The sequence below is a fragment of the Plectropomus leopardus genome, chromosome 5 (assembly GCF_026936395.1).
Source record: "Plectropomus leopardus strain MGB_pleo_1.0 chromosome 5, ASM2693639v1, whole genome shotgun sequence".
Lineage (NCBI taxonomy): Eukaryota > Metazoa > Chordata > Actinopteri > Perciformes > Serranidae > Plectropomus > Plectropomus leopardus.
This window is the reverse complement of record NC_142180.1, coordinates 10756837-10782001: the sequence shown is the minus strand read 5'-3', so window position 1 is coordinate 10782001 and position 25165 is coordinate 10756837. Positions and strand designations below refer to the sequence as shown.

The following is a 25165-nucleotide window of genomic DNA, read 5'->3' as shown; positions in this document are numbered from 1 at the left end:
ATTACAGCTACAAGATAGCAGCAGTATTCTTTCATTTATTATTTGTAACAATGACCAAAAACATACATACTAAATAAAAGTCAAACATTTCTGTAAATAGGGTTGTGAACAAATACAAACAGTGCAAAGGAACAAATATTGAATGTTTAATGTAGTAGATTACAATGTATACACTGAGTAGGTGGTTATGTGCATTATTTGCATGAATACATGTTAATATACAATGCTGTTGATACAAATATTAAGCCTCCTGCGTAGAAACGGCTTTAATCAAGTACATCACTGCTAGAACGTTTCCATGCTTTAATGTTCCATTAACACATTATTTTTCTAATAGTGTCTGCCTGAAATGATCGGTATTCACCCTCTGTTGGAAAAACGCTCCATTTGACCGCCTGTCTCTTAAAGCCCACCTGCCGAAACACCTGGTCTGCTCTGATTGGTCAGTATTTCCAGGTGTTCCACATCTGCACTCTCTGCGTCTCTGTGTGGGCGTTACAGCAGAGAAAATAATGTAATGGCACTATGGCTGCAGTTAATACCTTTATGTGCTATATATTGTGACAGTCCTGACGACTCGTTGAGGCACAGTTTCTGAATATCGACTGTGTTCATTTCTCTGTGGATTGAACATTTTGATACTTTCACAGTATTAATATAACACCTTTACCTGCTTTATAATAATAATAAAAAAAGACATGGAATCTGACTTTTTACAATATGGGACCTTTAACTATACAGGTCTAAGTATTTTTACAGGAGCAGCATATTCCTGTCTTTGTCCATGTGTTATTGACCTGCATATCATTGACTTATTAAATGTGGAACCAACTTATTCTCGACATGTAGGCCCACATGTAGGCTGCTGTCATGTATGTCAGTCTTTAGTAATTATAGCTAACCAGTGAAGTTTGCCTGTCTCGATAACAAACTGATTAATAATTAAGCTTCAGGTCAACTGCACAGATTCACACACCTCTGTCAGGTTTATCAGCACGATCGACCAACTCTGCTTCACAGTCACAAAAACTCAAACATTGGAGGAACGCTGAGTGTCTCTGAGAAGTTAACACGGTCTGGAAGATTGGGATCAACATGTCTGCCAGTTTCACGACAGGTCTGAACCTTCTTTAAATCAGATTTTTATGGTAGTAAGCTCCAGGAATGGTAGAACTGCTGATACAAAACCAAGCAGGCAGATTTTACAGACAAGAACACGGGAGGAAGCTGAGATACAAAGTAAAAATGAAACAGTGAGCCTACGAGTTAAAATAGCTGATTCAGCAGCTCTTAACAGAAACTCTCCACAACAACAGTGGTATTATCAAGGGGTGTAATGAGGAAGAAGCAGGTGAGTGATGTATCTTTGGTGCCTGTTGATGCCAGGTCCTGTAAGAGGTAAAGACATCTTGAAGAGTAAGTTTGGTCACAAAAAACACATTTTCAGCTGAGACATCTGCCACCAACATAAGCTTATAGATGTGAAGCAGTGAGTTTTGTGGATTTTCCGCACAACAGACAAAACACACTGTAACTATTCTGTTTTGTTTTGTTTGCTGTTTAAGCTAGTAGTTTATCTGCTTAAAAATCCCATCCACAACCATTTAAACCGTGTGTCTTCAGTTTCATGGTTAGTCAATGGCACTTCCCAGTGGTGGGGACTCGAGGCACATGACTGTAGACTCGACTTGACAAAATCAAAAATGTGCATGTGTATGTGCATTTCCTGTGCACAACCTTTACAACATAGGCCTAAGTGTGTTCACATTTTGCACATTAGAAGAACTCTTATTGAGGAAAGTCAAAAGATTTCAGGGAGTAAAAGAGAAGATAAAGAAAAATTGGGTCAAGCTCTGCAGAGCACCAGCTGTCAATAATGTCCACAACATTCTCTTGTATTCTTACATTGTAAACATGACACTGTCATTTAGAAACATAATCCATTTTTTTGCAGTCTGACTTAAATATGTTAAGCCCCACATGGACAGTTCTGATTAGTTTAAATAATTCAAACATATCTGATGAGGCAGCTATGCTGTAATGCATAGCTGCATTATAGTGTGTCTGTCTAAGTGAGGAAAATGCTATTATATATAATGACACTCTATTCTGTTTTTGGCATACAGGCAGCAGCTCCTCTGGAGTCACCACAGCAGCTCCTCCTGGCACAGGTAACAGTGTGGATGCTGCTGACATCGCTGTGGTTGTTGTCTACTTTGTCTTTGTCATGGTGGTTGGAATCTGGGTAAGTGGTTCAGCTCATCTTACACGTAAACCTCCACCATTTACCTTAATAATATCTTTCAAATACCTTAAAGGGATAGTTCACTTTAAAATAAAAAATACATATTTTCCCCCTTACCTGTTTTGCTATTTATCAATCTAAATAGTTTTGGTGTGAGTTGCAGATTATTGGAGATATCGGCTGTAGAAATGTTTACCTTTTCTTCAGTGTAATGGAACTAGATGGCACTCAGCTTGTGGTCCTCAAAACCCTAAAAAACATCTGAAAAACTCAACAGCAATGTCTCCATATAAAAATCATGATCTGGTTACTAGAGATAATCCACACACCTTGTTCTGAGCAGTTTCATGTAGGAACTATTTTCTTTCTATCAAAGTACACCCGCCAATCGCGTGGCTGCACCTCTCATACCTCAGTTAACTGTCCAAGTCAAATTTAGCTAATTACTATTTTTGGATTCCACTGATGCTAATATAGTTTCCCAAAGAACACACTCAGTGGAAATATGTAAGACCCTGAATATTATCAAGTACATGATGAAGAGCCAGTTTGGGCTCTGACTGTACTTTCCTTTAGATGAAAAATAAGAAAGCCTTACAGTACATGAGCAGATGATTGTGTTTCAAGTCCTTTTTATGTCTCTTAGTTTCTTTACGTGTTAAGCTAAGTTTCTATACATGGATTCTAATGAGTTCTTTCATAAACTAGGCTACCTGAAAGGTTTTGTCTCCCATTATGATTGCATTTATCTACTCATTGGCGCGGTTCCAAGTACAAATATTGTTAGGAAGATTATGTGCAGTTTAGTATGTAAAGACTACAATGTTTCTGGGAGCTCATAGGTTGTACATGTTTTATATTACATATGAAAACACATCAGTTTTCAGTTTGAAGTACTGCTGGCTAAATCTTTACCTCTGACTCTTGTATAGTCGTCATTGCGAGCCAATCGCACAACTGTGAGGGGATACTTCTTGGCTGGCCGTTCAATGACCTGGTGGCCTGTGAGTACAAACTTCTGAGTGAAGTGCATAATGTTATGTACTCGAATGTGCATGTGCCATATATACTATGTTTTTTTTGTCTTAAGTTTTGTTAAATTTTGTATTGAATAGTTAAGAGTTACTGTAACATTATCGAACAATTCTTTGGTTCACTTACATGCGTAATAACTATACACCTGAACACTGTTGTAATCTAAAGTGTTATTAAAAACTATAGATATATTTTCTTGATCTTTCAACAAAAAAGCACCCTGTTTTTATTTTTTAAATGTAAGATCTTTTTTTCATGTATAATCTTCTGTGTGTGTTTACAGATTGGAGCATCCCTGATGTCCAGTAATGTTGGCAGCGGTTTGTTTATCGGCCTGGCGGGAACAGGAGCAGCTGGAGGAATTGCTGTTGGGGGATTTGAATGGAATGTAAGGAAAACAGTTTTTGTGGGATTTTGGGAGAGAAATGGGGTGGTGACTTGTTCACCTCTTCTTATTTCCTTTTCTGTCTCCATGTATGTCTATATATACACAGGGTATGCATACTGTAAATATCTATGTGATTAGGCCTCTTAGTACATGGAGACATTCGCCCGTATTCTTCATCGTAAAACTGCATGTTGATTGTGAACGAAAAGCATTTTTCAGATCCAGACATAAATTCTCAAGCTGGATTGAGCCCTGGAGTCACATGTATAACCCATTTGCTTGCACAAAAACCATGCATACGCCTTTTCCCACACAGAAACTGGTATTTGTAAAAGAAGAGTTTGCAATAGGAATGTGTGTCCCTTACACAGACTTCAGACCAGCTTGACGTGATTACGCTTTTGCACAGTTGGTTTGAGTGTTTTTTCATTTTTTTGTGTAGGTTTTTCCATGATACTGACTGTCACACTCTTTGAATTTTTGTGTCATATTTCAGTAAAGGGGGTGCATTTTTGTACATGTATTTTTTATTTTGCATAATCTCAACTTTGTGTGCTGTATTTACTACACTGTCAATGACGCAAAAACAGTACAATAGCAGATGACTATTACAACGTGTTGTTGAGCCTGTGTGTGTTTGTGTAGGCAGCGTGGGTCCTGGTGGCTCTGGGTTGGATCTTTATCCCCGTCTACATCTCTGCTGGTGTGGTGACCATGCCTGAATATTTGGCCAAACGCTTTGGAGGCCAAAGGATACGCTTATACATGTCTGTTCTGTCGCTCATCCTCTACATCTTCACCAAAATATCTGTAAGACACACACACAGACACACTTTCATCCAAAGTAACACAAATAATGCATTAGTGTGTGTGTGTGTGTGTGTGTGTGTGTGTGTGTGTGTGTGTGTGTTATGCAGACAGATTTATTTTCAGGGGCAATGTTCATCCAGGTGTCAATGGGCTGGGATCTCTATCTGTCCACAGGCATACTGCTGCTGGTCACTGCTGCTTACACTATGGCAGGTAAACATACGCACACACACACACATACACACACACACGTATTTGTTCTATATTACATTATCATGACAAGAAATGAAAAAACAGTTAATTTTTTATTTGATTTTACTTCATTCGTTCAGTCTTATCCATTCTGCTTGACGGGGTCGTTATTTTGCTCTAACCAATGCAGTAGTAGTGTATGACGTTATCTGTCCTGCTGCTGTTATTCTGTTGCTATGTTAGTTTATATGAGAGTTATTCTTTTTGTAAGTTTATTTACAATGGCTTGCATAGTTGTGTTTATCTCATTAATGTTTGGCACCAACTTTGTAGCAATTTTGTCACTGTTTCTGATGATAATCCCATCCTGCCTTTGTATATGTTAATAATTCCTTCATTGGCCAACTGTTTGTCCACCTGTGGGAAACAGCCAGTAAGCAGAACATCAGAGCTATCTGAATAAATAAAAATGTTATATGTTGGTGGTGATTCAGAGGTCTGCTTTTGGGACACATCTGAACTGAACAGGAAAGCAGAAAGGTTAATAACAGCTGAATATAATATCATGTCACATCAGTATCATATTTTCAGTGTTGTTGTGATACATTAGTCTCCAGAATAATAAAGTCATACTGATCTCTCATATGCAGTTGCCTACATTATTAGTGTGCTGTTAAAAGTTTGTTTCATTTGTATCATAAATGATAATTCAAAAGCAAAATTAGTTTCTGTTGATTGTGTTGTGAAAGTGGAAGTATAGGGGTAAATCTAAAATCAAATCAATGGGTGTGAAAGTTCATTTTTGACCTTGGAACAACCTCTGTCTCTCTCTGCACCATGGTTGGTGTTAGAGTCAAATCAAATGAATGATTTTTAATCAATATAATACTCAGTAATGTTAAATTATTTGCTCATTCAGCTTGACCTACATTTCTTTTTCAATCAATGAAAGTGACCTTGTGTGACTCAGTACAGCGGCCTCGGCACATGCAAGAACTTGCAAGGCAGGCAGCTGTGGAAGCTGCTGCCTTTTTTCCACAATAGAATTTCTGTTTTGTTTTGATTTTTAACAATTTGATTCTATAATTGAATTTAGAGCATTCATTTACAGCACTAGTAGGCAGTACTACTGGGATTTTTTTCCAAGTTAAAGCCAGTGATTTAAAACAATGATTAAAACAATGTTTTGATCCTATCAACGTGCTCTTCATATATAGCAAAGGTCTACATAATGTCCTAATACTCTGATATAATGTGCACGTGTGTCTGTAGGTGGTTTGGCAGCAGTGATCTACACTGATGTGCTCCAGACTGTGATTATGGTTGGGGGAGCCTTTGCACTAATGTTCATAGGTGAGGTGCGCACACACACACACACACACACACACACACACACACACACAAAATTGATTCCAAGTTTTGTCTTCCTGTCAGACTCGCATTAATTCTAAGAAGTGTTTCATTGGCAAATAAAGTATAATATTACAACTAAAACAATATGTGTGTGTGTGTGTGTGTTTGTACATTTTTCCAGCATTCTCCAAAGTGGGCTGGTATGAAGGCCTTGTCGACCGTTATATGTCAGCTGTTCCCTCGGTGACAGTTGCCAACACCACCTGCCACCTGCCTCGTAGTGACGCCTTCCGCTTGTTCAGAGACCCCGTGTCAGGAGATTTACCCTGGCCAGGTCTGGTGTTTGGGCTCACCGTACTGGCTACATGGGTCTGGTGCACAGATCAGGTGACTTTATCTACACTAATAACTCTACACATTTTTGATTAGGTCATCAGTAATTTCAAATGTGTATGCAAGTATTTTTTTTTTTGGGGGGGGGGGGTCTAAACACGTACACATTAAACTGCAGACAGAGCTTTAATCTTAGGATATTTATATCAATTTCAGATGAACAGTGAAATCTAGTTAAAATAAGTACATAAACAAGATGTGCAATGCACACATAACACAGATTGTTTTGCTTTATGACTTTACTCTCTTGAGTTGATTAAATTAATTTAATGTCTATTGAGTTTTATCAGAAAAAAAGCCACTATGAGGCTGTTAAAATATCAGAGATCAAACTATGAAGTGTGTTAAAATCAAATGTTAAATGATAATAAACAAAAACACAGGGCACTGTGTGCGAAGAATTACAGTAACATTTGGGTCCTCACAAGTATGGAAAAACAAATATGTGTGTGTATGTGTATGCAGGTTATAGTCCAGAGGTCTCTGTCAGCCAAGTCCTTGTCTCACGCCAAAGCAGGCAGTGTGTTGGGAGGTTACCTCAAACTGCTGCCCATGTTCTTCATCGTCATGCCAGGCATGATCAGCCGAGCACTGTTCCCAGGTCAGTCCGTCTGCCTCTCTTTGGACCACCATGTCAAATGCTTCTTTATGTTCAATTGCATGCGTCGTTTTAATTTGATCATGATTACCTCAGTGAACCGAAAGACTTTCATTATATATTTTCCATTCTTATGTCATTTACTCACCCCGTGTTAGGCTGAATCTGTGAAGAAAATGTGTTTCTTATGCCTACACCTGAAAGAAGAATCCAAAAACCGAGAAAATTCTTGATGAATTGATGTCATAGGGCAGCATGTTTAGAAACAGCAAAACTATATTAAAACATCTGTTTACAAAGTTTCACACAACTCTTAACTGTGTGTGTGTGTTTGTGTGTGTGTGTTTGCGTGTGTGTGTGTTATCCAGTCGTATGCTCAGTAATTCCCAAAAATATTATTAATCTTCTGCATAAACAGTCTCATGCACAGACGAGCAGCGTGTCTAGGTAAGTGCTTGTGTTTGAACTCTGATCAATGAAATGCACAAGCAGAGTTCAAATGCACTTGCTTGCCCAGGTATGCTGCTTGCAAAGCAAGGTTTTTGCAAAAATGTATACATTTGGGAAGTTCTGAGCACACACTGAATAATCGCTTTTAACAAATATCTGCATATGTATGCAGAATTATTATATTGTTAGACCTGTAGCCTATGGGCTTGGAAAATGATGATTGAATAAATGAGACTTGTATTATACTGCAGGAGTTGTGTGAGAGTTGAATGTGTTGATGATGTTTTGCTGTTGTAAAATGCAGTCCCTAATGAATTCACCAGGAGTATTTTCAGTTGGGGTGCCCAGTATCTCACTTGGTAGAGCAGGGGACCCATGTACAAAGTCTGTGCTTGCCACAGTGGCTGTGGGTTCGTTCCCACCCTTGGGCCTTTGCTGCCCGTCATCCCCTCTCTCCTCCCTTTCACACTAATATATCTGTCCTGTCAAAATAAAGGGAAAATCCCCCAAAACATAGTCTTTAAACAGTTACATGGGGAGGCATGGGAGAAAAACAAGGTTTTTCTCACTAATTCAGTTTAACACAGTGTGAGTAACTAATATGCAAGTGATAATTTGGGGAGTGAATATTCAATTACCAGCTTTCAAAGTGCAGATCTATTGTAAAACTTGATGTATCACCACACTGGCAGCCAAATGTAATACAGACATAATGTTGAAAGTGCAAGATGATATCTCTGGAGGTTAACTGACTTGTTTTGAGTCATGAAAAAAATGGCTGTCTGAAATGTAAAAAAAAGTTAACATTTCCAAATCTTAAACTATAGAGCATTTTTGAAATGGTTATCAGTCATGTACATGAAGTACCCTGTACAATGCAAACATATACCTGGTATAATCTTGTAATGTGTGACTTACACATTACTGTGTAAGCTGTTTTGATGGACAGTAATTGTTAAAACTGGAACTTACTGTAACTAATAAACTACATCTTTTATTTTCTGTTTTTGTGTTTGTAGATGAGGTAGGTTGTGTGGATCCAGCAGTGTGTCAGAGTGTTTGCGGAGCTTCAGTTGGTTGCTCCAACATCGCCTATCCTAAACTAGTGGTGGAGTTAATGCCTGTCGGTGAGTTTCACACAAACAAGGTGTGGCTTTAAAATAAATACTTGTGCTGGACTTATGCAAGTTTGCCAAGCCTTCCTTTAGTCATGTTTGAGTTTTTATACCTCAAAATCTTGCACCATGTACTCAATTGCGTGGGCTCTATCTATTACTCCTCAACGCATATCACTAGAAGAAAACTTGCAGTGCCTCAAATTCAAACATTTATTAAATTTAGGTGTATACTACTGTGGTATACATAGATTGTTAATGAGTCTCAAATTTCCATGGATATATCTTGAAAATATGACATTTGTGGGGTTTGATCCTCTCTTTATGCAGGTCTTCGAGGTCTGATGTTAGCAGTGATGTTAGCTGCTCTGATGTCGTCTCTGACCTCCATCTTTAACAGCAGCTCCACTTTGTTTACACTGGACCTCTACTACAAAGCTCGACCCAAAGCTTCAGAGTGGGAGCTCATGTTAGTTGGAAGGTAGGGATGTAAAGACTGATTGATACATCCTAGAAAAAGCCTCTTGATGGAGCTTTTTTATTTGTCATGTTGGGCTATATAAATAAAACTGATTTGACTTCAGAATGACTTGAAAACCAATTCGGGAGTCATAGATTCTCATGCATTAATACACAATGATATGTGACTGAATTTCTGAATGTAATCATAACATTTTCCTGTCTGATCCAGGCATATTTCCAGAAATGTTCCCAAAAGTAAAAGATGTTTTCAGAGAAACTCAAATTATTTCTCCGTCTTTCAGATGCAGAAGTACCTCCAGATATTATTGATAGGAGTGGCTAGACGGGGCCACTGAAAATCTTGGGATATGCAACAAAACCAAAAGCAATTACTGAATTTTAGGAATAGGCTAATGGAAAACTATGTCATTATTGGGAGATAAAGAATTGCATATTGATATACTGTGGTTTCATAGTTTACAGTTAATACTACTTATTAGCAGTTGCATTGAGGTGACAATGGTCCTTTCCTGAGGGCACCATTGGTTAGTTGGTGACCTCTTTGTTTCTTTTTCAGATTGTTCATCCTGGTCTTGGTGTGTGTTAGTCTGTTGTGGATTCCAGTCATCCAGACAGCCAACAGTGGTCAGCTGTTTGATTATGTCCAGTCAGTGACCAGCTTTCTAGCTCCACCCATTACCGCTGTCTTCCTAATGGCTATCTTCTGGCCACGTGCCAACGAACAGGTAGATCACACACACAGACACACACACACACACTGTGTTGCTGTGGTCCTGTCTGAATCTACACCAGTGTTGTGGGTCCTGGTTGCGTCGATGCCGTGATCATGCTTGACGCAACCTTCTACTGCCATTATAATGAGTTACACCTATACCCTATCAATATACGCATGGGACTTTTATCAACACCCACAATATTTACACGTAACATTTCATGCTATCATAGAGCGCATTTAGTAATTTTACACCTATCATTATTGTAATATGACATGCTATTGTTACCATTATTGCTGTGCATCTCTCCCTCTTTCTCCCCCTCTCTCTTTCCTTTTTGTCATTATTGTAATTCAGTTGTTATTATTACAACATCTATTGCACGTCTGTCTATGACTTGACTTGACTTGACTTGACTTGACACACACACACACACACACACACACACACACACACACACACACACACACACACAACTATTTTCAAAATGATGAATGGTATTCAGGAGACTGATCTGACTGATTTCGACGAGTTCTTTTCATTTGGGATGAGGATTTGAGAAACACTTCTGGCAAATACTATTACCACTATTCACTAGAGTGGCAGGCAATTATCATGTTTATGTCCCTTCATGCGTTTATTTAGACACAGAGCTGTGATCAGAAAGTTCTCAGTGGAGATAGATTTGCTAAATATGTGTTACGAAAAAAGAAGAAATCTGCTTAATTTAGCCACTATCCACCTGATCTACCTGACAAACACACAAGCAGCCCCTTAAAGTTCTTGTGGTATCCACTTGGTATTTCCATAGCCAGTTAAACCCCAACAAGAAGTTAAATATTTGTGGAGGTGCACATTAGCTGTGCTGTAAAGTCTTAACATACAAGCGTAAATCACGCTCAACAAAAGTCACAGGGCACCTCAATTAGACAGGCCCACAAGTGCACAACCTTTATATTTCATTTGTGTGTGTGTGTGTGTGTGTGTGTGTGTGTGTGTGTTTCTCAGGGTGCATTCTGGGGTCTGATGACTGGACTAGTGGTGGGACTGATCCGCATGGTTCTGGAGTTCACCTATTTGGCTCCCTCCTGCGGTCAGGTTGATCGTCGGCCTGCTATTCTGGCTGATGTCCACTACCTGTACTTTGCTCTCATCCTGCTGGCTCTCACCTGCCTCGTCATTGTTGCTGTCAGCTTGGCCACAGCGCCAATACCTAAAGAACATGTAAGAGACCTCTCATACACTCATGAGCACAAGCATTCAGCATGCCTGTCCAAGGTGTGACACAGCGTCAGTCAAAAAACTTGTTCTTATTCCGAAGTCGTCAACACTGCCACTTTTGCAGTGCTTAAAGTGTTAGATCCCGATGCCAGAAGCCACCTTTCGCGTCAGCATGATACACTGCTGGACATTGCCAGCTAAGAAGGCAGCCAAACTGAACCATCTGTGATGTTATTAAACCTCGGCAGACAGCACCCGCCACAGCAGCATGATATGCCACTGGATGACTTCAGGTTAAATGCTGTTGATAATGACATAGAATAAGCAGCATAAGGGGCCCTAAAGGGCAGGCAAGAGGGGCGGTGGATAGATCTAACGGTGTTCCCATCTGAATGTGATTTTGTGATTTTTTTTCTGCACCTTGGTTTACTCTGTGAGACGCCATCCTAAATATGTACGTGGTTGGTGTCTCACAGTGTAAATCTAGTCTGATGAAGAGCGGTTGTGCTCGAAATGTCACTTTGGCTCATCAAGTAAGTGATAACTGGAGCCCTGCAATGTGCGAGCCATTTTTTGCCTTTTCACTTTTCACTTCATCTTTGTGTCAGCACCTGCTCCAAGTTTGGATTGGATGAGTGTGCATATTTTTGCTTTTTTTTCTCTATACTTTATCATTCTTGCTCTTGTAGCCTAATCCTAACCATCCATGCCAGCATGTGCATGTCCCGACGTTGGTTTAGTTCCAGAAACTCATCCCCAAACAGGTGGAGAGCAGTGGAAACAAAAGCAGAACCATTAACAATGGCTCCTTGTCATATTACTACAGTGGAAAAGGGCTAGTTCACATTATGAATGTTTTCAATTAGAAGGTAGACCACGACGAGCACTGACACTTTTGCTTTAAAGCTAAGGGAGTGACAAACAAAACAATAACAAAGACACATGTTATCCACCTCCTCTCTCCTGTCCAGCTCTACAGGCTGACATGGTGGTCCAGATACAGCCAGGAGCCTCGTATTGACTTCCCAAGTCTCCAGACAACCTCTGATCCAGTGAACTCTGACCACAGCACAGACTCTGAGCGCTTACCAGATTCATGGTGGCGGAGAGCTGCTCTGTGGCTCTGTGGTCTGACCGGTGCCAGCTCTGGCTCAGCATCTCCAGTGACTGAACACAGTGAACTGAACTCCCTGCAGGAGGAGCCGCTCTGGAGAAGAGTCTGCAACATGAACGCCCTGCTACTGCTGGCTGTTAATGTGTTTCTTTGGGGGTACTTCGCCTAATGAGTTGTCATCAGTAGATGGATTTACTAGACGTGTGGTCCAGTGACTGAATCTATCAGATGCTGTGCTGGATCTGTTGCGTATGAACCAACAGACTGTTCATTCAGAGGTGTCTTGTACGGAAAGACATTTTTTTGGTGGTATCCAGGATCTGTTCTTATTTTGTAAGTACCAAATGATTTTTGGGATTCACCAGTGTTTTCTTATTTTTGCTCTTCTCTTAGTTGAGAGAAAATCTTAACCAAGCATATTTAACTAAGTATATTTACTCAAGCACTGTACTTAGGACTAAATCCAGGGAACTTTTACATTACTTGAGGATTTAACTCGCTCCACTTTCTTCTTCTACTCCACTACACTTCAAAGGAGATATTGTACTTTTTACTCCACCACTATTTTTAGATAACCACTTTACAAATTAAGATTTTTGCATACAAACCAAATGAAAAAGTGCAGCTAAAATAATCAGTTGATTAATTAGAAAAGTAATTGCCAAATATTTTTTATTTTTATTTTTCATGCAAAAAACATGGTTCCAGCATCTCATATATGCTGTATGCATGAGGACTTGCTGCTTTCCTTCTATTTGTTTCAATTATTTTGATTTAATAAATTTATTGAAACCTTTTTGCATGCATACTTACTTACTTACAAAAATTAAGAGAAAATATAAGAGAAATTTAAGACAATGCTGCTGTGTGATGTCTATTAACTGTCTAATAATGATCATGGTAAACTGCAATTTAACCACTGACACCATCTTTTACTGACTTACAAGGTGACTTCTAAACACTAAAATGACAGCTGGCCTATACTACCCAAAATTTATCGGTAGCTGGCTTTATATTCTCAAAAATACTACCAAGATTAGCAGTGTGGAATATCAACATAGGCTATTTTAAGTCCTTGTGAAACAAAGTTAGAGTCAAAGACATTAAATGAGATGGCAGTTGCTAGTTTGCAATAGTTCTGCAGTTGCCTGCAGACACAAGAATATTACATTTGTCAGCTGCATGTGCCTGGTTTCTAGAAGTAGTGTATCTTTGGTTTCTAAAGGAAAAATGTCCAGTGTGACAAATCAGAAGTCTGTGCATACACATACATCCATACATCTTTTCCAGATTTAAGTGTGGTGTAGTCACATCATAATGAGCACTTCACACAGAATTTCATTCATTCTGAAATTATTATATAGTCTGTGGCAGAGGTTTCAAAACTATGGGTCCAGACCCTTGCAAGGGGGTGTCTCGTTGGGTGTGAGAAAACTTTAAAAAACTATATGCAGTACGCCCATCTCAGAATTCCACTAATTTCAGTGAAGAATCCTAAATGAAATTGTTATTTTTTTGAAGTTAAAATTGTTTAAATCTTCATACATCTTCAAACTTCGAATCTTCAAATCTTCAAACAAATAAACAAACAAACAAACAAAAAAGACCTTACAGGATAATGGCACAGTGAAGACCTGAACACCAGCTATATTCACAGAGCCTTCATTCTTGCCTCAGCCTCATACTGCATTTAAAAAAAGTACGCAGATTACCCTTTGAAACCTGAGAAAATTTGTCTTATTTTGCTCCAAAATGACCCAAAAGTTAGCAAAAAATCAGTTAAAAGTTATGAGAAAAAGTAGCTGAAAATCAGCAAAAAAAAATAAAGTTTAATATCTATCTATCTATCAAATGCAGACTTCACCATATTATGTCCAAACAAGACTGAGGACAAGGACAGGGGAGGTCTGTAACTGTCCAGCTGGGGGCGATAATGATCCACCTGCTGCAATCCACCGAAATAAAAGAAGAAAATACATTGTCTCGTGACCTGCCTGCGAGGAATGAGGAAGCAGGGAACTCAGCTGATCAGCTGAGGTAAGTTTAATCTTGTTTACTTTTTCCGCATAAAGCAAATGTGGGGTTTCAAGCGTCAGAGTTGTTTAGTCGTTAACTTGCTGTAGTTTCATCAAAGAATGATCTGTTTTTTCAGTGCAGTTGTTGCAGACGCCTGACGGTGAGTTTGGCTCTCTGAGGATGCTCTAAAGACACAGTACACTTCGACATTCATCATTTAGCGTTATTTAAAAAAACAACAACAAACTCTTTTATTAAACATGGAAGAAAAGCCACCTATTAGTTAACTCAGAGAAGGGTCTCGCAGGAATATTTAGATGTAAATGTGTAATATGTTTATGATGTTTCAAATTTGTACAAAGTGAAACTTGTGAGACTCAGTTGAGCTCGAGAGCTCCAGACTGTAACAAACACAAACTCTGAGCGCAAACAAAATTGAGATAAAGTTAAAGATCTCAAAAAAACAAAATGGAAAAAACAAATCAATGACTTAAATGTTGTTTTTAAATGTTGAAATGATTGAAATGCCTTGTATCCTTTAGGTTGGTAGCATCCAGCATTTAGCAGAGATGGCAGGTGTGGGCATGGCAAAGAGATGGCTACCTGCTCAGCTGCTGCTCCTCTGGACGCTGACCAACGTCTCTGGTGACTGACTGTTCTGGTTATTTATCACAGTTGACTGTTTTTCTCACCTAATATATGGGGACAAAGATGTACAGGTGCTGAAAATATTTAACATGTTCACTCTCCCCTTAAGTAACTTGGTGATTAAAATAATGGTAACAATTTTGACTCTTTCAAACACAACAGGAAATAAGCAAAAAGTTGCAAGAAAATTACCTGAAATTAGCAAAAAAGAAAAAAAAAAGTGTGCAGATGTGCATTTTATCAGTGGGAAAAAAGTGCTAAATATCAATATAAATAATAAAAATAAATATTTTTTTTCTATAACCTAGTCTTAAATATCAAATTATTATATTTATAAATATAAGTTTCATGATATTTTTCTCTAGTTATTTGATAATTTTCTAGTAATTCTCGCTCTCTCTCTTTTTAAGCTAACATCAGGTCATTCTCCTGTCACCGTTCATGCCAAGTTGCTGATTGCCTTTTTTCCCTATGTTTTTGAAAGAAATCAAACATATTTGCCCAATGTTTCAAAAGTTTAAATGCTTGTGAAAGGCCTCTGAACACAGCACAAGAAAACTGCTGAAGATCCAGGTTTCAAAGGGTTAAATAAATATGCTTTATGATGATGCCAGTTCACATGCCAAATTATTGTTTGTTTTTCTGTGAGAATCTTGGTTTCATTCTACGATTATTTTCTGTCTGTCCTCCAGAATCCAGAGTGCACTTGTCTGCTCCAGAATCTGTCACACTTGTGAAATACTCTCAAGCCAACGTCACCATCACCTCAAGGTAACCGTACAAACAGCCCGCAGCAAACGGCAGTTTGCTTTAGACACGTGTCAGCTGTGTTATTCACTTACCTTAAATCAGCAAACTGTCTGTACATACACACTTTGCACACAGTGTTAAAAGCTGAAGCTACTGATCTGCTGCTTTTGCCTCCGAGCAAAGGTGTGAATATGAAGCATTGAAATACCACAAGAGCAAATACACTCAGTAACTTGAGAAAGTAAAGTCCACACCCTGGTACTGTACCTGAGCTTTTAGTGCTCCTTTAGTTTGTAAAAGCAGCTTGCAGGATTAGTGTTGTCCTAACTGGATTTTGTTTTTCTCTAGTGCTGCTGTCAACCAGACAGCTGTGATTCACTTAAATGTGACCTACAGCTCCAATCTGAACTACACATCCGTAATCACACTGCCGGAGCAGGTAAAACTATCAAAAAACAAGTTGTGCTGCATGCTGCAGGAGTGAAACATTCCTGTCTTTTTTGTTTCTTTTCCTTTCCTCCTGTATCATCATCAGGCTAAAATATCAAGTTGTACACATTCATAGATCTGGAATATGAATTGGGGCTGCAACTACTGATTATTTTTATTGTTGATTAATCTGTTTATTATTTTTTCAATTAGTTGATTTGTTGTTTAGTTTATTTTAAAAAAAGTGAAAAATATCCATGTGTTTCCCAAAGCCCAAGACGTCATCAGTCCAAATATATTAAGTTTAGTGTTACAGATGCGTAAAGTAACTAGAAACTATTAACATATAAGAAGCTGGAATCAGGGAATTTTTGCTTTTTTTTTTCTTGAATTGATTATTAAATTAGTTGGTGATTAATCTAACAGTGAGCAAATAATAGATTAATCAGTGTATCTCTGTAATGAATCCTATGAAATGCCTCATAATATATCTACTGCAGACACAATATTAGAGATTCTCCTGAGGATAACAAAACCACAATGATTTTTTTAGTTAAAGGTGGCTTATATTACTGTGCCATTGAGCTCCTTCATATATATAAAGATAGGGAAATGCAGTAATTACAAAGTACAGGGCTGAGATCTTTGTGAGCAGGAACCACTGGAAATGTATATTTACTTAACACTGTGTATGCTGATGTGCAAAGTGAATTTTATGGATCAGCCAAAGTAAATATCAGCAGACAAGGAATATAATTATTTCTGTGAACTCATTAATTAAAGGTCTGATGTGTAGGATTTAGGGGGATCTATTGGCAGAAATGGAATATAATATTCATAATTATGTTTTTTTAAATTCATAATCACCTTAAAATAGGAATAATTGTGTTTTCGTTACCTTAGAATCAGCATTTTATATCTACATAGGGAGTGGATCCTTGTCCATGGAGTCCAACATGTTGTTCTACAGTAGCCCAAAATGGACAAATTTAACACTGGCTCTAGTTCTGATACATGCTTGGCACACGGTAGAAATTTTAGTTAGTTGCTTTCTGCAACATCACCATTAGATGCCAGTAAATCCAACACATTAGTCCTGAAACAGAAGATCAAACATGAGCCAATCTACCAATAAGTCATTGACTAAAAGCTCCTGTTGTTGTTTATGTTTAGGTGTTGCTGCCAGTAGCGTCTACCTCTGTCAGTTTCAATGTGACAGCCCATGATGTCGGTCAAGTGACCACACACCTGCTTAGCAACAATACTGACCTCAACAGGTGGGTATCTGCACGGAGGCAGCATGCAGTGACAGGAGAATGAATCAGCTCCCTCTCCCATAAAATGTCAACATAAATCCACTTTTCCATCAGTTCAACATAACCATTAAAATCACAATATTTATTGGGAAACTACAGGCTGTGCTCAGAGTTACAGGCGTCAAGAACATCCGTGTATGAGTTGGGCTGTCACGGTCATGAATTGAATTGACGATTTATTGTCATAGAAAATATTTCGATAATGATTAGATAATCTTTTTTTCTGATCATTTTATGCCACATGGTACTGTTGTGTTTGACTTTGTAGCTGGACCAAAGTCGACTGCATACTCTGCGCTCTACTACACACTCGCACCAGGTTTCCATCCATATATTTTTATTTGAATTAACCCCTGAATTAACACTGAAATATTACACACACTTGTATTGCTCTGCACACAAAATGCACTGTTGAGAATCAAGCTTTCAAAAATATTATACATTATTATTATTTTCTTTCATTGAGTTTGATCTTTCAAACAACATCAGTCCTAATCAAAAATATCAAATTTTTATGATTTTTAAAATTTTTAACCCTTTAAAAGCCAGGTTTTTGTCATGATGCCACTATGTTTTCTGATGAAAAAAACCCACAAAAAATGTTTTAATGCTTTGATGGCTGTGGGATCAAAAAATGCAGTTTGAATGGGTTTCAATGGCTTTTTTTTTTTACACTACGTTGCATGAATGTTACAGTTTTGTTTAGCTGAGCCGGAAATTCATATATTAAACAAAAATACATAATCTTGCCAAAATATATGCCATGTGCATGAACACAGCCAAAATGATAAAGAAATGAAGAATGAAAAGCGTGTGAAATGCACCAAACATTCTCTACGGGTGCAATTATTAGAAAAGCTGGATGGAAGTGACAGCTCCAGCATTACTTTGCTTCCTTTCTGACTGCAATGGATGAACAACAGTGAGATGTAAACAGCCAAGCTCTTTTTTCCCATGTTTATTTACCTCACATTGGAGATCCTTTGTTCAAAATGACAGTGGAGAGGTATGGGTGATGGTGCAGCACCCATATGGTTTGTGTATTGTTTGCTTAAAATCACTGTAGAGTGTGATGGTACATGGTCACTGTCCAGTTTCCTCATGTCTCCGATTCTCTTTCCATTAGTTCTCTCGTCAGGATCCACTTCATGGTCATCCATAGCAACGTGGTGTCAGTAATCAGTGACGTGATTGGCTGGATTTACTTTCTGGCCTGGTCGGTGTCCTTCTATCCACAAGCCTGGGAAAACTGGAGAAGGAAAAGGTAGTTTTCTGTTTGTCCATCCTCTGCCTTTCTCTTCATTCAATCATGTTTTCCTTATGCAGTTGTGATCTCATAAGCCTGTGTTGGGCTTACAGTTAGTTCTCTCTGAATATTTCTCCACATTATTGTCATAGTGATAACTACGTCAAACTTAACCTTCTAAAAGTTTTGCAGTAATAATGCCTGCGCAAAATTTCCAAAATCATTGGCACTAGTTATAGATAAAATAAAGACCATATCCAGTTGCTACCTTTTCAATAAATTAACTTTAAATGCTGAACTGATACAACTGCTTTGTTGTCAATAATCAGCAAATCAGCTGAACATAAAAGTGTGACATTTATCTGCAGGCACACATCCAATTCAAAATATATGAATAATGGCAATTGCAATAGGCCAAAGAACCCTCCCAGTTAGGCTTGATGTTAAAAATGTTATCAAATTGAAGAAAAATAAACAAATAATATCAACCTGTATGTTTCCAGTGTTGTAGGTCTCAACTTTGACTTCCTAGCTCTGAACCTTACTGGCTTCATCGCTTACAGTGTCTTCAATATAGGACTGTTCTGGGTGCCTTACATTAAGGTAAGTTCATCCTTATAAAGGGACACTCCACTGTTTATACACATAAAGCTCAGTCTGCCCATCATGTCAAGTACTACTGAGTCTGGAGAAGCTTTCAGAAGTGAAATGTTGAATCACTTGAGTGCCACTTAACAACAGTCAAACACAGCTGTATGACAGATGGTGACTACAGAACAGGAATCTTCTATGAGCCTTACAGTCCAGAGGAGATGTACAGGAACACATAAAGTTTGATTTATTCAAGTTCCAGGAAAAGTGAATTGATTATGCCCCCTAAACTACAAGAGGAGTTTTGTTGTGAAATTTTTAAATGTGAAATTAGAAACAATTGGCAACATATCCTTGTTATCCATATTATCTGACTGGATCATTATGGAATAGAAGGATGGGAATTGATAAGATTTTATTGACACCAATGCCATTATTGATTCTGCTTATCAGTCAGATTCTTTATTAATTCTCTAACTGAGAATTAGATTAGATATTTAATTAGATTAGATTAGATTAGATTATTTAATTCCTGATCAATTTACTTTGTGGGGAAAACAAATAGGCCTACACAGGTTTTCAGTGTCAATGCAATTGTTTTATTATCTAAAGATTCAAGACTACAATTTAAAGATTCATAAAAACTTTATTATTTATCACATAGTGACAGAAATTTCCTTCTGTTGGGGGCTCAAACAACATGAAAAAGCATTCACTCACGTAAAATCACACATCAGTTCCATTGATCAATAAAAACACCTGTGAAAAGCTACATTAAAAAAGTACTGACTGTCTTGCCTTATTTAAAAAGTGATATGCAGTGGGAATAAACATGTTTTTTGTACGTTTTCCTTTTGGCCAGAAATCCTTTGAAATGTTTGGCCGAAGGAAGTAGCTGAAACAAGTGGTGATGGGGGTGTGAAGGGTCTTCAGTGGTGCACTCTGCTTTTCTTTTTACCACCCGACCATAAAGTTCAGTGATCTTAGCTGCAATCTTGATGATGCTGGTGGGTTTTTTCTTGCTTTTTTCAGTCTGAAAGTTGTGTGGGGATGCAGTGTTAAATGTGAGTACTGATTGAGTGACTGACATACTGGTGTTAATATTTCCTGTCTATCCCTGAATCTGAGCAACAGTGTAGACAGAGTAGATAAAAGGCATGCATGTAACTCAGGTGTGCAAAAGCTCCACTGTTTAACAGTTTCTTAGTCAAAGAAAAAACTTGCTCTACTGGCCTGTGTTACATAATCTTATCATACCATAGCATTTTTAGTACCGGTAACAGACGTGCTGAGCGAGAAGTTGTGGCTCTCAGATACCTGGCATTCCTGGGGCTGTGTTTATAAAGCTTCCTAGTACTAAAAGTTGATCCTAGTGATTAAACTCTAAGGAAATTGTTAGAATTATGATGTTTTCTAAAGATTTACCCTCTGATAAAGATAGAATTTGTTCACAGAGTGTCTTAGCTCTAAAGAGACCCTCTAAGATCACACCTTGAAAGGCTCACTAAAAGGCGTGTCTGTGACAACCAATCAAATCTGTTAAAAGAATGTATCATAGTGATAGTGAAAGGGTCAACCACACCTCCTCTCTGAAGTAAAAGTTTGTCTCTTTTCCTTGCTTAGAGTTGCTTTAAAAAAATGTATTAAATCACTCCTACATTAGGACGCGATGAAATTTTTAGTTTGTGAATATGGCCCCTTGAATTTAAGCCAATGCTGTGTAGAAAGATCTTTCAGCATGTCACGGGTTTGTCCACCCTCATTTAAAAATAATTATTTACAGACACTACAAGCAGCAGTGTTCATCTTTCTTATGAAATGAAGCCGCACTTTGGATTGTTTCTTCGTCTCCATTATGATTTCTTCTTGTTGCAGGATTCCAGCAGCGTAGATGCATGAGGTTGACGTCCAAATAATAAGCTCAGAGGCATCCGATTAAAGTAGATTAGACAATTTGAAACTGGTTATCGGTTCCATTCTTAATGGTAAATAATATAGTCATAGTCATGTTTTCCTGTTCAGACACAGTTTCACATTTTTTGTTTGATATGTTTTGCTCCAAGGTCACCGTTCACAGTGACCTTGGAGTATGTAAACAGCGTCTGTCTGCACGTTATAATGAGCACAACAGAATTCCTCCTCCTGTATTCACATTTGACCTACCGCTCCTTAATGGCTGAACTGTGCCTACATTAGGTTTGGAACGGCGCATGTACAGTATATAAAGTGTCTGCTGTGTGTGTGTGTGCGCACTTGTGCACATATATATAACAGTGGACATACCCGTTGTTACCCAGTCACCAACAGGGAACTGCAAAACCAACAGGGGAGGTCCCCACTTGGTCATGCTCTAAATCATCATAAAATCATGTGTTATGTCCTCTGGTGAAATTTTTCAGATTTTGCCAAGAGGGGACATAAATGTGTGTGAGTGTTTATATCCATATTCAGAGCTGTGTGTGTGTGTGTGTGTGTGTGTGTGTCCTGTAGGAGGAGTTTCTGAAGAGCAACCCGAATGGGATTAACCCTGTCAATGCTAATGATGTCTTCTTCAGTCTCCATGCTGTCCTGCTCTGTTTGGTCTACATCTGCCAGGCTGCTGTGTATGAGGTGTGTGTCTGTCAGATTGTAATAGACTGAATGTTAGATATATACCTCTGGTCCCGGTGTTCGAAAGAGGAAATTTACCATGAGCCATTAAGGTAGAGAGAATTTAAATTTAAAATGTTTAAATGCATCTTTTGAATTTAAATATTTGATTCAATCAGTTGTGTGTCTGTGTGTGCTGCTGCGGTTTGTCTGATAGGATTGTCATTACATTTGTAACAGTGTGCCATCCTTTGTGTCCACTCTCTTCCAGAGGGGGGGTCAAAGGGTCTCCTGGACGGCCTTGATCTTGTTGGCGATTGGTTGGATTTTTGCCTTGGTCAGCTTGTTTCTTGCTGTAGCCAAACAAATCACCTGGCTGGATTACCTCTACTATTTCTCCTACATTAAACTTGCAGTCACTCTGATCAAATATGTGCCGCAGGTAAGCCATACACACTGATCCCCCTTTTCCAACAAATGAGATCTGATTCTTGGAACTGTTCCAACTAGGATTCTTGTAACCTCGGTGCTATTTAGCAAATCAGCCATAGACTGTATATAAAGCTGACTGCAGTATAGGTCATAAAGCCCGCCCCTCAATGTTAGTAAATGGGACATGGGCCAAACTAAAAACTCAAAGTGCACGCCAAATATATTTTTTTCCTAAAGATGGTTTCTGTCACGGAAGGTAGTTTTCATCACCCTGATGTTTGTTTAAGTGTTTGTTTTTATGATATGTTCAGTTCTAATGAGTTATCCAATTCTATAAAAAGGTTTTTTTTTGCCATGATTGACAGCTATGTGTGCCAGTCCACGTTCTCACATTCAATAGAGCTGCTCTCGACTGGTTGGACAGGTGTTTTAGCAGGAACTCCCCACCGCAGATATCGCTATTGCACAGACACAGACTTTGGCCTCACTTAAGCACGTCAGGGTAATTGGGGGTGCATCGTCCATCTTTACGTACAGTCCATGGTTTCCACCACTTTTGATCGAACCATTGTACTCAAGGATGTGTCATTAACTTGCACAGTGCACAATGGAAGTAAACAATAGATTGCAGATTGCGTGAATTACCTGCCAAATGGAATGTTAGTAGTAATATTTGTTTTTACACCAAAAAAAGCTTAGACTAACTATTCATGAGACCACAGCACTCTCTTCACTTTTCTGACAATATCTCACTTAACTTCTTCATTGTTGACTTCTCCATCCGCTCTTTCCAACCTGGAGAATATTACAGAATTGTGCACTGATGTCGCCACAATTTGCACTTCAGAACAAGACAAAACCCGCTACTTTTGGGTTCCAGCTGAGAACCAACTTTTTGGGCACTGAATCAATTTATATTTGGTCAAAATGCTTTAAACAGCTTAAAATTAGGTGTGGGAACCTTAATGGAACTGGTTCCATGTTGGTGGGAAAGGAGTATGAGGGAACAACACAATGAAAATGTCTGGACAATGTAATACATTGCAGTACAGTAACAGTGCAGTAAATACTAACCTTGTTAAAGTGTTCACTTTACGTTATGTATTAAAAAAGAATTAACTACAGTGCAATACAGCAACATCACAAACTACAGCCTACAGGTTGGGTCTGTTACAGGACTGTTGTTTTGCATTAAAATCTACATGTGTGTCAGTAGTTTTCTGTTCACTCTGTGTGAAGGGAAATATAAAAAGTATGCAATGAGCTGTCATTGATTTCTTTACATTTTTTTTTTATTGACCAGTCCCAGCACATGCTATGAGAGTGTTAATATGCTGTTCCACAAAATTCAGTTTTAATTTATTGTGTTTCTTTTTCTGTTGTCAGTTAGATGAATGATCAGTGACAGATGGTTACAGTGTCAGTGGTTTTCTGGCTGTTTTTCCAGGCGTACATGAACTACAAAAAACAGAGTACTGAAGGCTGGAGTATTGGCAACGTGTTGCTGGACTTTACTGGTGGAATCCTCAGTATCCTACAGATGATCATACAGTCTTACAACAATGGTAACTATGTCATGTTCTGTCCTGTACTTCATCTGGTGTCCTTTGTAGCATTTAATTTAGTCAGTTGACAAAATGCAATTAAATTACAGATGATCAAAAAGAAACAATGAATGTAAACAATTTTAGTTAAAGGGGTAGTTCTGTTTTTTTTTGAGTGGGATTGTGTGATGCATTTATCTATAGTCAGTTTATAGCATAGAGCATACAGAGTCCCACACAGAAGCTAAGCATGGTACTGTTCTGGATAAGGTCAGCAACAAAATATATCTTAGCCACCTAAAAAAACAAAAATAATATCAATCTGTGTTTGCCATGTTAAGAGTATTTTCACCACTTTACCTCTCTTCTGGCGTGAAAGCTGTCGGCAGCTTCAGTTTCCCATCTTTGCTCTTGTCAAAGCCACCAGACTCCATTGAGAAAACTAGTACTTTTAGCTCGCTGAACACAGGAGCTGCTGGTCTACTGCAGCTGCAGTCAGTTAGATTGTTTGTTATTGCGTGACTTTGGCCTGCTTTCCCATACTGGGCGTGTGCTGACTGACAATGACTATATGTAGTATACTGTCAAATATACAACCCCGCTTCCATAAAACTGAACCATCTCTTTAAGGTTGCAACATTATGTGGGAAAACTGAAGGGGTCTAAATACTTTTTACACCTGCTGGTGATAACAAATGTATATTTGTCACAACAAATAAATATAATGTTATGTGTTTCTCCACAGACGAGTGGAAGCTGATATTCGGCGATCCTACAAAGTTTGGTCTGGGTCTGTTCTCTGTAGTGTTTGACATCCTCTTCATGACTCAGCACTACTGTCTCTACAGACGACCACCACAGTACGAAGCTGTTACAGAGCAAGTAGAGGATGAATGCTCATAGACTGTCTTAAAACCCACAAATCACAAAAGACCACGCGATTGATTTGCATCAGTGCACAAGAGTGAGCACATCAGATTAACCAGTAAATGATTCACACAGGTCAATGAGCAGGTTTCCAGTTGTTTCCAGCAGTACTGAGTTTAGTGTGCTGCCGCCTTAAATTTTCTCAGGATATGCACTTGTCTTTTTTTTACCACTGTATAAAAATGGTTAAAGTTATGGAAATAATGGGTGGAATGATGTCAGTGTAAACACTTTTAAAAAAAATTAAAAACAATATTACAACACAAATAATAGTATTTCTGCGTACATTCCTTTAACCTGATTGATAAACTGCCAGGTCAGTATTAGCTGACAATATTGCCTTTTTGGGAACAAAAATTGTCAGTACAGATGCATGTTTGCTTAAACACTTATTCTTGGGGAACACTTTTGTGCTGCCTTGAAACAAATTATTTTTTCTAGATGACAATGTTCCCATCCACTGCGTGGAGGCTCACTAACCCATTTGATGATAGAGAGGGGAACATTGGTTGCAGCACACCATTTCACTGGCAGTACTTTGAGTGTCCACTTATTGAAATCATGTTT

At 38.4% G+C, this 25165-nt stretch overlaps 2 protein-coding genes across 4 annotated transcripts; both read left to right on the top strand.

Moving 5' to 3' along the window:
• Positions 1-977: 977 nt before the first annotated feature.
• On the top strand, positions 978-12906 carry slc5a9 (solute carrier family 5 member 9). The gene is made up of 14 exons (XM_042515084.2): positions 978-1117; positions 2127-2245; positions 3178-3249; positions 3564-3668; positions 4314-4478; positions 4586-4691; positions 5943-6023; positions 6205-6410; positions 6882-7017; positions 8484-8591; positions 8910-9060; positions 9619-9787; positions 10784-10999; positions 11968-12906. Exons 1-14 carry the CDS (start codon positions 1096-1098, stop codon positions 12277-12279), a joined length of 1968 nt encoding a protein of 655 aa, XP_042371018.2. The 5' UTR covers positions 978-1095; the 3' UTR covers positions 12280-12906.
• A 1110-nt stretch (positions 12907-14016) lies between these two features.
• ctns (cystinosin, lysosomal cystine transporter) lies at positions 14017-24868 on the top strand. Of its 3 annotated transcripts, none has more exons than XM_042512335.2 (12): positions 14042-14147; positions 14263-14286; positions 14669-14771; positions 15467-15545; positions 15873-15963; positions 17127-17230; positions 18396-18533; positions 19019-19118; positions 21597-21716; positions 21967-22137; positions 23575-23692; positions 24417-24868. In XM_042512335.2, exons 3-12 carry the CDS (start codon positions 14696-14698, stop codon positions 24572-24574), a joined length of 1155 nt encoding a protein of 384 aa, XP_042368269.2. In that variant the 5' UTR covers positions 14042-14147; positions 14263-14286; positions 14669-14695; the 3' UTR covers positions 24575-24868. The 3 variants fall into 3 exon arrangements, with proteins under 3 accessions (XP_042368260.2, XP_042368269.2, XP_042368265.2); XM_042512331.2 differs by having other exon boundaries at positions 14086-14147; positions 14268-14286; XM_042512326.2 differs by lacking the exon at positions 14263-14286 and having other exon boundaries at positions 14017-14147.
• Positions 24869-25165: the final 297 nt, after the last annotated feature.